This window comes from Bos indicus, chromosome 26 (genome assembly GCF_029378745.1).
Source record: "Bos indicus isolate NIAB-ARS_2022 breed Sahiwal x Tharparkar chromosome 26, NIAB-ARS_B.indTharparkar_mat_pri_1.0, whole genome shotgun sequence".
NCBI classification, from domain to species: domain Eukaryota; kingdom Metazoa; phylum Chordata; class Mammalia; order Artiodactyla; family Bovidae; genus Bos; species Bos indicus.
Genome location: NC_091785.1, coordinates 18521020 through 18534310, shown reverse-complemented (window position 1 = coordinate 18534310; position 13291 = coordinate 18521020). Strand labels below are relative to the sequence as shown.

At 50.9% G+C, this 13291-nt stretch overlaps 1 protein-coding gene across 2 annotated transcripts in view; it reads left to right on the top strand.

The window, feature by feature from the left end:
• The first annotated feature begins 674 nt into the window (after nucleotides 1-674).
• Nucleotides 675-13291, top strand: part of RRP12 (ribosomal RNA processing 12 homolog) — a 28943-nt gene continuing 16326 nt past the window's right edge. Inside the window, exons 1-13 of one of the 2 annotated variants that reach the window (XM_070780593.1) lie at nucleotides 675-910; nucleotides 1416-1651; nucleotides 3178-3261; nucleotides 4579-4655; nucleotides 5151-5256; nucleotides 5461-5577; nucleotides 6645-6783; nucleotides 6872-6999; nucleotides 7942-8040; nucleotides 8653-8744; nucleotides 10614-10725; nucleotides 10955-11052; nucleotides 12353-12467. In XM_070780593.1, the coding sequence (XP_070636694.1) occupies nucleotides 772-910; nucleotides 1416-1651; nucleotides 3178-3261; nucleotides 4579-4655; nucleotides 5151-5256; nucleotides 5461-5577; nucleotides 6645-6783; nucleotides 6872-6999; nucleotides 7942-8040; nucleotides 8653-8744; nucleotides 10614-10725; nucleotides 10955-11052; nucleotides 12353-12467 (1542 nt within the window). In that variant the 5' untranslated portion in view covers nucleotides 675-771. The remainder of the gene's footprint in view (nucleotides 911-1415; nucleotides 1652-3177; nucleotides 3262-4578; nucleotides 4656-5150; nucleotides 5257-5460; nucleotides 5578-6644; nucleotides 6784-6871; nucleotides 7000-7941; nucleotides 8041-8652; nucleotides 8745-10613; nucleotides 10726-10954; nucleotides 11053-12352; nucleotides 12468-13291) is intronic. The other variant, XM_019952948.2, reaches the window with a different exon arrangement.

Below are 13291 nucleotides of genomic sequence, written 5' to 3'. Positions count from 1 at the left end.
ACCCTGTGTGTGTGTGTGTGTGTGTGTGTGTGTGTGTGTGCGCGCTCAGTCGTGACAGACTCTTTGCATGCAACCCCCTGGACTGCAGTCCACCAGGCTCCTCTGTCCATGGGATTCCCCGAGGAAGAATGCTGGAGTGGGTTGCCATTTCCTTCTCCAGGGGATTTTCCTAACCCAGGGATTGAACCCTTGTCTGCTGTGTCTTCTGCATTGGCAGGCAGATTCTTTACCACTGGCGCCACCTGGTTTCTATGCTTACCTTTTGAAATTAGATTTTTTTAAAAAATTATTTTTACTTATTTGGCTGCATAGGGTCTTAGTTGCGGCACGTGGGATCTAGTTCCCTGACCAGGGATCGAACTCAGGCCCCCTGTATAGGGAGTGCAGTCTTAGTCACTGGACCACCAGGGAATTCCCTGAAATTAGATTTTAAAAAATAATATAAATGTACGTTTGTGTTTTAACCTGTAAAGGAATTCCAGTCTAATAAGGTTCACTCTTGTGGCCAAGAAGCAGTAGCCGTGGGGTAACATCCCTAGCCAGAGCTTCCTTCCTAGGAATGGGGTCTCCCTCCAGCCTCTCCTTCAACCGAGTGTGGAGCCTGGAGACTACGTGAAACCGGATGTTGATTCTTTTGCCATGGAAACGGACGCGAATAAGGAAGTTACGTCAGAGGAAGAGGAAGTGGAGCGGCTGCGAACCCACGTGGGTCCTGCGTGTATTTTAGTTCCCCGAACCCAATCCTTTAACCTCTCTCCCTGCCTACTAGGCATGGGTCGCTCGGGGAAGTTGCCCTCCGGGGTCTCGGCCAAGTTGAAACGCTGGAAGAAAGGCCACAGCAGCGACAGCAACCCGGTCATCTGCCGCCACCGCCAGGCCGCCCGCAGCCGCTTCTTCAGCCGGCCTTCAGGTAGCAGGGTCGCGATCACGGCACAGCCGGGCGGCGGGGTTCTGGGTCGGCCTGAGTCTCGATGGATCTAAGCCGCTCTGGGGCCCAGGCACCAGACGCTTCGCTGTTAAAATGTCCAATCTCGAACCTGCTGTAAGGGCCCACCCTCCCCATTTAACAGATACGGAAATTGAGTTCACAGGAGGGAGATAACTTGGCTCGGGTACCACGAGTGTCTGCGTCTGTAATCTTGGCTCTTCACAGAGCGCTGTCACCCTCTTCTCTTTCCCAGGCCCCTCACTGCAGCCCCCAGCCGACTCACACAAGCGAAACCATTAGCTGGAGGGTTCCCTTTCTGGGTCTGATAAGTACCGTGGGCTGCTGAGGCGGACTGCGTTCAGAATTTAGCTTCTCAGATTAGGAGCCCAGACTCTGTCGGTTTTGTTTCCTAGGGGTGGTTCTTGTTTTCTTGGCCAAGGAGTTTCGAGTAGAAGTGGGGGCCTTACTGTTTATCGCTGGTTCTCAGGAAAGAGCGACTTGACAGTTGATGCGGTGAAGTTGCATAATGAGCTGCAGTCAGGGTCCCTGCGCCTGGGCAAAAGCGAAGCCCCTGAGACGGCCATGGAAGAAGAAGAAGAGGTGACGCCGGCTTTCACCGAGAAGTCTTCTGGCACCTTCCTGAGCGGCCTGTCTGACTGCACAAACGTCACCTTCAGCAAAGTGCAGCGCTTCTGGGAGTCCAACTCGGCTGCCCACAAGGAGGTAGGGGGGAGCTCAGGACAGCCTGAGGCTAGCTGGGGAGGGGGGCACAACTGACTGCTGTCTGCTGACAACAGGTGGAATCTCTGGGGGATGTGTCACCCTTCCTACTCTCTGTGTCCCTGACCTATTGAATCTCCTAGGGCGGGTTCCACTCTGCTTTTTCTAAGAGTATCTTCTCATCTTAAGTGTAAAGTCCCTCAGTGTATTTTCCAGACAATTTCCAAATGTCCAAAAAATATTTTGCAAACGGTTTTTCTCTTCAACTATACCTAACACAGGCCTTTTTGTATAGAATGTTTTCAGAAAACATTTGTTAAATAAATTAACGCTGAATAACAGTGGTTAGAAAATGTTTTATCTAATAGGACCTAAATGTTACCTTTTTTGTTTATAATTTTAAATTATATATATTTATATTTTTTCATTGTTTAAATGAGAAGTGTCAAAACTATAAATGATAACAAAGTGAGATGAGTAGAATAAAATATGGAAGTTGGCCTCCCAGCTTGCCTTCTTTATGGTGGTTACTGTTGACAAGTCACTGTACTTTTCTAGAACAGTGCTGTCCAACAGAAATGTAATGTGAGCCACACACAGGATTTTAAGTTTTCTAGCAGCTGTGTTAAATAAAAGTAAAAAAAAAAAGATGCAGGTGAAAGTAACCTTAATTATGTATCTCTCATGTAACCTGGTATACTTCAAATATTGTCATTTCAACTTATAATCAATATTTTTAAAAGTGCTGTATTTTTACATTATACTTACTGTACTGAGTTTTCAGAATCTAGTCTGACATCTCCATTTGGATGCTAACTTTTCATTGGCAGTACTTGATTAGTATTTAAAGTTCATGAAACTTACAATTGCAAAAGTAGATTCTTATACCCAAGTAGTTCTAAATCTGTTTCCCCGTAAGTATTTGCTAAAGTATTTGTTTTTAAATATAAATAATTAAGATGTTTAAAGATGCAGTTTCTCAGTCATACTAGCCAGATCTCAAGTTCTCAACAGCCTCTTATCAAATTATTAATACTATTCTAGACTTTTTTACCCAGACTTTGTCTAGGTTACTGAAAACAGCATTATATTGTATATACACTATTTTGCAACTTTTCCCCCACTGATCAGCATTTCTAAATTCATCTGTATAATTGGTCATCATTCTTTTCAGTAGTTACATAATATTCGAATCTGTCATTATTATATGATACTACATTATTAATCCCCTGTTGATGGCTGCTTTATTGTTCCAATTGGTTGCTGCAGTGAACACACTTGTGCACAAATGTTTGCACATTTGTGCAGGTATTTCTGTAATGGGTAGAGCACTAGAGGTGGGTTTTGGGGCAAATGTCTTCCAGTTTGCTGGGCCCTGTGATGTGTTCCCCTGGCTCAGTGCGAGGGGAACTTGTCTGCTCTGGGCTTTGTCAGGAGATTAATTCGTGATGGAGGAAGAAGAAAAGGCTACCCTGGGGTGGGATTTGATTGGAAATAGATGTCACAGATGGCTTCTCCCTTATGTGCAGATCTGTGCTGTCTTGGCTGCTGTCACAGAGGTGATTCGCTCCCAGGGTGGGAAGGAGACTGAGACGGAGTATTTTGCTGCGCTGGTGAGTGAGTGCAACTTGCTGGTGGGCATTTGGGGGAGCAGGTTCTTCAGGCTGTAGAGAGAAGACAGGGACCCCTGCATGCAGGGATAGAGAAAGACAACCTGGAACAGGTGAAAGGGCTTCAGTTACTCTCAAATGGCTTGGTAAGGCTGGTGGGATTTCCTATATGATTCTCATAAAACAAAATCCAGTCCTCTCTTTTATTTCTTTCCTAGTTGATAAAACTGGGTTACACCCGGGGGATTCTCTAATAAAATTGTTTTTAGAGTGTAGTCTGGGGGTTACCAACACCCTTTCAGGGGATTTGCTGTTGTTTAATCTCTAGTCATGTCCGATTCTTTTGCGACCCCATGGACTGTAGCCCGCCAGGCTCCTCTGTCCATGGGATTCTCCAGGCAAGAACACTGGAGTGGGGTGCCATTGCCTTCTCCAGGGCATCTTCCCAACCCAGGGACTGAAGCCACATCTCCTGCATTGCAGGCAGATTCTTTACCTCAGAGCCACTGGGGACGCCCTTTGGGGGCTTGGCTAGGTCACAATTATTCCATAGTACTACTAGACCATCATTTACCTTTTTCTGTGTCGTGAGTGTACCTGAGAGTTTTCCAGAAGTTATGTAACGTCTGAAGACATTTTAACAGCTCATGGAATTGTGCTTGCATATTCTTATGTTTAAAAAAAAAATTCTCCATTTTAATTTTTCGTATGATAAATATCAATAGATATAATTTTCATAAACAGAATCTCTTTGGGGAAATCCTCAATAATTTTTAAGGGTTTAAAAGTCTGAAAACCACCACTGTGGAGAAGGGGCAAACTATAGCCCATGGGCATCATCTGACCCATGGCCTGTTTTTGTATAGCCTGAGGGCTAAGGATGGATTTTACATTTTTATAAGATAGTTAAAACACACAAAGAATATGCAGCAGAGATGACATGTGGCCTGCAAAGCCTGAAATATTTATTATCTGGCTGCTCTTTGCAGAAAATACTTTTTAACCTCTGCTCTAGAATAATGAAGTAAATTAAATAGCGATATAATGGTTTTCATCACACATCAGGCAGTGTTCTAAGTGTGATGTGTATTAATTCAGTTAAACCTCACGACAACTTAATTATCCCTGTTTTCCAAGTGAGGAAACCTGAGTCACAGAAAAGTTAAGTTGCTAGTCCAGAGTCACAGTGACAGAGCTGGGATTTCAGCTTCTGACACCAGGGTTCTTGGTCCTAACCATCCCCATGGGTGCACGGGGCCCCAGTACCCCATTTGCCCAGCATGACATGCTTCCCACATTCCCACCCCGTGGCCTGGTCAGATGACAACCATGGAAGCGGTGGAGTCCACGGAGTCTCTGGCTGCTGTTGCTTACCTGCTGAACCTTGTCCTCAAGCGGTGAGTCCTGGCTCCTTGTGAGGGAAGAAGGGAGAGGGGCTGGAGGGGAGGGAGTAACACAGGAATTATTAAAAAGAACAAAAAAATGCTAAGTATCCAGTGGCAGTCTCCCGGCTCAGGCTCCGGGTAGCCTGGGATGGTAACAGGACAAGAGTGTGACTGGGGTGGCTGGGCGGGGACAGCCATGACGGCCAGCGGGGCAGGAGGGATGAGGTGGAATGTTGGGCCTGCTTGTCTGGGGACCTGCAACCAGGGGACACATTGGGAAAGGACTGAGGGGAGCTTATAAGGTCCCATTGGGTCGGTAGTGGTGGAGAATATGAGGGAGGCGGGGAGCTCAGGGGCCATTGAAACGCACTGAACTGGGTGTCACGACAGGGGAGCCAGCTGAGTGACGGAGCCCGCGCTGCCCCACTCTGTCCAGCTTCTCCTCCAGACCAGCAGCCCTCGGAGACCCCTCTGGGCTTCTCACTGTCTCTGTTCTCTCCCCGACAGTGTGCCCAGTCCTGTGCTCATTAAGAAGTTCTCCGATACCTCCAAAGCCTTCGTGGATATCATGTCAGCCCAGGCCATCAGTGGCTCCACCTCTGCCCTCCGATGGGTCAGTGTCTGGGTCTGGGTGTCTCTCTGCTATCTTCCAGAGCCCACCTGATTTGGCTAAAGCTTTCACGCTTCCTGGGAGGGGTGTAGGCACTCTGTGGACCCTCAGAAAGCCCTTTGGCATTTTCCGGAGTCCCGGAGAACCCGGGCTGTCTCCCACGTGGCTGAAGCGGGTGGAGCTGAGGGTCTCTGCCTCTCCTCTCAGGTCCTCTCCTGTCTGGCCACCCTTCTGCGGAAGCAGGACCTGGAGGCCTGGAGCTTCCCTGTGACCCTGCAGGTGTACCACGGGCTGCTGAGCTTCACCGTGCACACCAAGCCCAAGGTGAGCCTGTGGGACCCCGGGCGTTGGGGGGGCGGCCATTCCCATTCCAGGAAGCCCGCTGGTGCTGGGCTGCTGAGTTGGCCCAGGGAGGTCACCTGAGTGCTGGACTCCTATCCGGAGTTTCTGCTCCTGCCTGAAGCCCTGTCTGCTCACTCCTGCAGGAGGGATGGTCACAGTCAGGCCTTTTTGAGTTTCTGCTGCCTTACTGGTCAGTGATGTATTTAGTTACAGTGGAAGGAGAGGGGGCTGGAGGGGGCTTTGGAGTCACACAGAACTGAATTGAATACTTGACTCACTGTGCTGGGACTGTGGACAAGTTACCTAATCTCTCTGAGTCTTGGTTTTTTAAGCTGTAAATAGGGATAATAAAATCAACTTTGCTGCAAGGTCATGGCGACACTCGGGAGTTTTCCTCAGACCTGGTCCAGGTCCTGGCTTGTAGCCAGTGCCCAGTAAGTGGTGCTCGGTCACGTTCCTTCCTCCTGAAATTTATAACTGGGGGGAATGTATCAGTCATAACAGTCCTGAGTCACTCCTGATGCTGAGCACTCTGCTCCCAGGCAGGCCTGTGCCTCCTTCCCTGCGAATCCCCATGGCGGTTCTCTCACTTGCTTTAGGTCTTTGCTGGAACGTCACATCACTGGAGTGACACTTACCTGATCGTTGCATAAAAAAGTAACAGCCCCTGTATTATTGTCTGCAAAGTACTTTTATCTTCCAGCATACATTTCTTTACTTCCTATCTCCTGATGAGTTGCTGGTTCACTGCTGAACTGGTGACCACTCTGTATTGTTGGATGATGGCATAAACAGAGGAATCTGTGTTGTAAAGATGAGACACTGAAGCTCAGAGACTAAGTAGTTTGGTTCGCTCAAGGTTGGTTGGTGAGTTAGTAGAAGAGCAGAACCTGAAACCCAGGTTTGTCTTACTTATCAGCCCGGGAGTCCATGCAAAGGATGCCCCCAGCATGGGTATGTGATCATTGCTCATTGCTGGTGGTCATGACAACCACCCACATTGCTGGTTGAGTGCTGACCCGGCCCTGTCCCCTTTTCTTGCCCCTCAGATCCGGAAGGCTGCCCAACATGGGGTGTGCTCCATCCTCAAGGGCAGTGAGTTCATGTTTGGTGAAAAGGCCCCTGCCCATCACCCTGCTGCCATTTCTACTGCCAAATTCTGCATCCAGGAGATCGAGAAGTCCGGAGGTGGGGCAGCACGGTGGAGTGGGTGGGGCAGGGCCGGGGGCAGCTGCAGAGAGTGGGCTGGAGTCTCAGCTGCCCCTCTGTCTGCCAGGCTCCAAGGAGGCCACCACCATGCTGCACATGCTGACCCTGCTGAAGGACCTACTGCCCTGCTTCCCAGAAGGCCTGGTGAAGAGCTGCAGCGAGACTCTCCTGCGGGTCATGACCTTGAACCATGTGGTGAGCTCATGCCCCAGTGCATGGGGGTGCACCGAGGAGGAGGGGGGCAGAGCTTCAGACCCCAGGCCTGTGTGCTGGCACTCGGGAAGCTCACTGTTCAGGCCAAAAGCGGGAGTTGGGGTCTCCTGGCCCCGACCCTGCTCTTGGCTACACCTGAGGACGCATCTCATCCCTGGAGTGGGGCAGACAGCGCCCCCAGAGCTGGGAGATGAGCTCAGGGAGGAGGTGGGATCGGGTGGGACTGGTGAGGTAGCACTTCTCCCCTGCTTGAGCTCCGCCCCACCCATGCGTATGGTTATATTTTTCTCTCTCACCTTCTTTTTTTGCTCACTTAGTAATTTAGTAAGATCAGTATGACACTCTAAAGACACATAAAAGCGATGCCATGCATTTCTGCTATCCTAGCACAATTCTGTTAATCTTTATATGTTCTCATACAGTGTTTGTTCACAAACGTATTTTAAAATATTTAATATATGAATAACATGATCGTTGCTTAGAAAGAAAAAAAAACTCTGAAGTGTATAAAGTAAAAAATAGAGGTCTCTTTCCCGCCAAGTCTCATTTTCTAAGATAAATACTACAGGCAGCTTGCTGTGTATCCTTTTAGACATTTTCTTTTTAGATAAGAAAACACATAAAGATACAGTTTTAATTATAGTACGCCAACCATTTGTAGCCTGTTTTTTCAGTCCATAATTTTAAAAACATGTTGTTCACGTTTCTCTGATGTCGTTTAAATCATTAAAAAATTTCCCAGTGGCTGCCAAGACTTCCTAAAGCAACAGTTGTGTCTGAGTATCTAGGCGTCGGGTGCATGTTTGAGATTCAGGGGGCCCAGGTCTCCCCCCACAACCCACCAGCTGGAGTGGGATGTGGAGGAGCCCAGGGCTGCCTTGGCCTCCGAAGTGAGTTTCCCACTAACCTCCACGTCCTTTGTAGCTGGTGACAGCCTGTGCCATGCAGGCCTTTCACAGCCTCTTCCATGCCAAGCCCCGTGCAAGTACCCTGCCGGCAGAGCTCAACGCCCAGATCATCACAGTGAGACCTAACGGAGGGATGGGGAAATGGGGGACATGGCTGTGCTGGGGGGAGCCCTGTTACTTGTCTGCAGAGCGAGGTTGGATAGGCCAGACTGGACTGTCCCAGCATAGGAGGTGGGTAGACAGCCAGGAGACCATCCACCAAAGCCACATTAGTGTCCACAGGTGGGGCTCTGACCCTTGACTTTGTGGTAGTTATAACATAGTAAACCATTCAGCATGGTCTCATGGTAGCAGGTACCTCAAACAGGGATCTCTAGGTGGATTTGGGGAAGGGAGCACAACCCTCCCCCCAGCCCCCCAGAAAAATTGTTTGTAAAAATGTGTGTGTGTGTGTGTTCACATGCATTTTTCCAGAGAAGTGTTCTGGTCTTTGTCAGGTTCACAAAGGGTTGTGTTAACCAAGTTATTCTCAACTGCTCCTAAAGACTTTTCTCCCCTAGAAGCGGAAGCAGAAGGGCTTCATGGATCAGGGAAAGGAAAGCCAAGGGGGCTATGAGTTCTAGGGCCCCGTGTGCAGGCTGTCGTGTAGTGATAGGAAGGGGTGTTGTCACTGGACTGCTGCTGAAACACTTTGCTGTCACCTGCTTGTTCCTGGTCCCTCTCCTAGGCCTTGTACGACTACGTTCCCAGCGAGAATGATTTACAGCCCCTGCTGGCCTGGCTGAAGGTCATGGAGAAAGCCCATATCAACCTGGTCAGGTAAGGTCACGGTAGAGGGCGGTCCTGGCTCCCCACCGTGCATTGCAGACAGGAGGGCCATGAGCTAGAAGTTGGAGGGGGTTCAGCTTTTTCTGGGGGTGGCGGTGGTTCTGTGTTGAGTGTGTGCAGACTAGCTCTTGAGTTCATGAAGGCAGGGCTGGGGAGCACAGCCTGGGTTAGCCAGGGCTGCTGCCTCTCCTGCCGGAGCGATTACCAATCAGCTGTGAGGAGCAACAAGGCCTTCTGAGAGCATCTTCCCCACTGAAGGGTGGAGGCCAAGGGCCGTTCTTGTCACCCCCGGCTGTCACCCTGTGCAGTCGTTTACTTCTCAGAGGGTATCATCTGCTTTCTGCAGCTCCACCCTACGTCCCACCTGGGTTAATGGTCTGCTTCTCTGGGATTCTCAGTCCTTCGAACCCAGTTTCTGTTTTGTGTCTCTGTCATAACACTTACGGGGCTTCCCAGGTGGTGCTAGTGGTAAAGAACTGGCCTGCCAACGTGGGAGACGTGAGTTTGATCCCTGGGTTGGAAAGATCCCCTGGAGGACAGCATGGCAGCCCACTCCAGTATTCTTGCCTTGAGAATTCCATGAATCTGGCCCATAAGTTTGCAAAGAGTTGAACATGACTAAAGCGACTTAGCATGCACACAAAACACTCACTCTTATAGTAGCCACTGGGTAGCTCCACTTATCCCAAATAAGATTGAGAATGAAACAGAGTGTCAGTTGGTGATTGCATTTTGCCTGGAGCCAGAGTCGAGTCCCCGACGGCTCGACCCCTATGTCATCCTCTGTCCTCTAAAGGCTTCTGGTTGGCCCTCTGAAGACTGTTCTGGGTACTCTGCATCCGTGTTTCATTTCGCTGATCTTGCCACCCCACGAGGAAGGTCTCAGCCCATTTCATGAACCAGAAACTGAAGCGCTGTGTGTGAGTGTGTCACGCAGCTGTGGGGAAGCAGTGCTGCGTCCGCCAGGCTCATGTTCTTTTCCTGCACCAAACTGCTTTTTACCTGGAGGTGCCAGAAAGTGGCCGGATCATTTTGTTCTCCACTTTTCAGGGTTTATCCTACAGGAGGACTCCCCTAATTGTAGGATGTGCTAAGTCGCTTCAGTCATGTCCAACTCTTTGTGACCCTATGGCAGAAACACCTAGGAGCAACCTGGATGTGTCCCAGGGTGGGTACTGGTTAGGTGTGAACAGTGGAATGCTAGGCAGCTGTTGGAAATAACTGAGGTAGATGGGTGCATGCTGATATGGGGAGATCTCCAAGATACATTGAGAAAAAGCAAGGTGTGTCATGGTTTGCATTCTTGAGCCAAACTACCAGGGTGTGAATCTAGACCAGCCCCACCCCCACCCCACTAGCTGGGTGGCCTCGGACAAGTTATTTGACTTCTCTGTGCCTCAGTTTCCTCATCTCTGAAATGGGAATTGTGATAGGGTTTAATCTCAGTTGTTGTTTTTATTTTTACGAAGTTTAAGTGAATGAATGTTTGTTGTTACACCGGAACTTGGCATGTGATAATTGTTCCATAAGCGTTGGCAGTTAGTATTTTGTGTGTTTGTACATGTGTAAAATCTTCTGGAAGAGTATTGAGAAACTTAGCCTTGATCTTCCCCAGGGAAGTGCGTCTGAGTCAGGCTGGGAGGCGGTGTGGGGAGGTGCGCATGCTCTTGGTTTTGTGCCCTGGAGACCTGTCTGAACCTTGTACCACGGGTAGCTGTTACCTGCCTGACAGCACTCTGTACAGTTGCCCACCGGAAGGGCCTTTTGGTGCCCCTTGGATCTGTGGCTGCTGTCAGACCTGGGCCATCTGAGTCCCCTAGGCCTCGGGCCGGGCACCACAGAAGCCTTTTGTCTTGACAGGCTGCATCGGGATCTGGGGCTGGGCCACCTCCCTCGGTTTTTTGGAACTGCGACGACCTGCCTCCTCTCCCCCCACTTGCCAGTGGTAACAGCTGCCACCCAGTGCCTCCAGGTACCGCTACCCCCAGCCCCAGCTTTAGTGAGCGGAACAGAGTCTGAGGGGGTCTCCTGCTGCCCTGTCTCCCCCAGAGCTCGCCCACGGTCTCTGGCTACATCCTGGGGAAGAGGTTCTCGGAGTGGAGGCAGACTTCCTGGAAGCTTCAGGGAGCAGTCACCTGGGAAGGCAGAGTGGCACTGGGGGGCTAGCTTAGGCCCAAATGGCCGTGGCCTCTTTTTTGCAGGAGATCCTGAAAGAATGTGTCGCTCCCCACATGGCCGACATTGGCTCCGTGACCTCCTCAGCCTCAGGCCCTTCCCAGTGCATTGCCAAGATGTTCAGGTGAGAAGGCAGCCTCTGCGTTAGGAGGGAGTAAGGTGTGCCTGTCGAAAGCTCCTCCTGATGACAAGCGTTCCTCTCGTCAGCGTGGCGGGCCTTGCGCACACGGCCAGAGCAGCGGCTGTCATGTGCGTGCTGGTCACAGCCCAGGTGCTGTAGTGTCACTGCGCTCGTGAGTGTGGGCTTGGGGGCCCGTCCTCCACCTCAGGGTCCTCATCAGGCTAACGGAGGTGAGCATAGATGAGGTTTTAAATGTAAAGTCCGCAGGATAGTGCCTGCTGTGTAGTTGAGCACCAATAAATAGAAACTAGTGGTAGTTCTGTGGTTCTAGGAGATAGGTGCTGACCCCGCTGACAGTTTGGGGAGGCTGAGCTGCTAAGTGGCAGCCTGACTGCAGAGTCCACTCTTACGTGCTGGGCTGCCCTCTACACCACTGTGAGAGGGGCTGTTCACAGATGGGGCCACCTCGCCCTCCCCGCCACCAGAGAGGAGCCTCGGAGCACCAAGGGGCCTGGATGCTTGGTGTCGCCTCTGGGTCTGTCTGCTCAGCTCTGGGGTGTGCTTTGGGCTCTGTTCCTTACGAAGACCTGGAATGAAGTTTCTGGAAGACTGAGTAGAGCTGTTATGCACTGCCACCTCACCCCCCAACTCACCTCTTTCCCCACACTGATCCCTGTTAGCCATTCTTGCCTAAAGCCTCTGAAGCTCAGCCTTGAGAGATGAACTGACCGCAGTGCGCACAGGCCAGAAAGGGCTAGCGCCCTGCCCACCCCCCACTGCTGTGGCTTTCCTCCCTCTTGTCCAGACCACCTGTTCCTACCCCAGCTTCCTACGTCTGGTCAGACCGAGAAAGCATGGGACAGTGACAGCATGCGCTTTGGAGGCTCAATGAAGGGTATTTAGTCTCTCTGAGCCTCAGTTTCCCCATCTGTTGTTGTTCATTTGCTAAGTTGTGTCTGACTCTTTGTGACCCCATGGACTGCAGCATGCCAGGCTTCCCTGTCCTTCACTATCTCCCGGAGTTTGCTCAAAGTCAGGTCAATGAGGCCATCCAACCATCTCATCCTCTGTCAACCCCTTCCCCTGCCCTCAATCTTTCCCAGCATCTGAGGATGGAACAAATAACCTCACAGCCTTTTCTGGAAGTGTGAAGATTATATAAATGAGATTCTTAGCCCAGAGGGCACTTGATAAATACTGGTTCCCCTCCTTGGCCTTCCCTGGAGCCCTGCCCTGCTGTGGTCAGTAGTTCCTGGTGCCAGCCATGGACTTTCGTGACCCTGACTGCCCACTCCCTTGGCAGGGCGGTGGAGGAGGGCCTGACGTACAGATTCCACGCAGCATGGAGCTCTGTGCTGCAGCTGCTGTGTGTCTTCTTCGAAGCCTGTGGGAGGCAGGCCCATCCTGTGATGAAGAAGGTGAGTGGGCCAGGGCAGGAGGTGGCGCTGGGCTGTTAGACCTTGGCCTCTTGGAGGGGCATGTGTCTCTCTTACGTCTGCACTTCATCCACACTCCCACCCCGCCTTCACCCACGCCAAGGGCCCGCAGCAGGTGCTCAGTACTGTGTCCCCAGGAAGGTGACTGACTGGGCCAACATGGAAGGAATGAGAAGAGGGTCAGAACCACCCCCACCCGCACCCCCTAATGCCTGCTTGCTAGTCTTGGCTGGAGGTGATGGTTTTAAAACTCACAGGGAACTATTGTGATTCTTCCTCACCTCTATCTGTTATGTTTTAATTCTTCAAATTTCCTAAAACAAGTGAGCATAGCATTTTAAGCAGCCCTAAGTCCCAGGGAGGTTACTAGGGCCCAGAGGAAACCATGTAAGGCTCAGGGATCACCCAGAGGTCCTCCTCAGCTCCAGGAGCAGGTAGGGGCCCGAGGACAGGCTGCAGACCCCTCTCCAGCAGTGGAGGCTCCAGGCCTCGTGGGGCCCTCACTGTCTCCCCCTGATGCTGGTGGGACAAAAGGAGCTACCTTGGGAGGGCAGGGGCTGCCTTGAGAGGCCTGGTCTGGGCGCTGCTAGGTTGGCAAATCAGACCCCTAGGAGAGGTCGCCAAGGAATGAGGCTCGAAGCAGGGCTCTGGGGGGCTATGGAGAGCCAGAGGGCGCAGCTCAGGGGCAGCCACTCCACAGCACCTATTAATTTACTAATAGTCCATGTGGGTCTGCGCTTCCCAGACGTTCCCATTTTTCTAGATAAACTGGAACTCTACATTTGTATGTAAAATCACTTGATTTT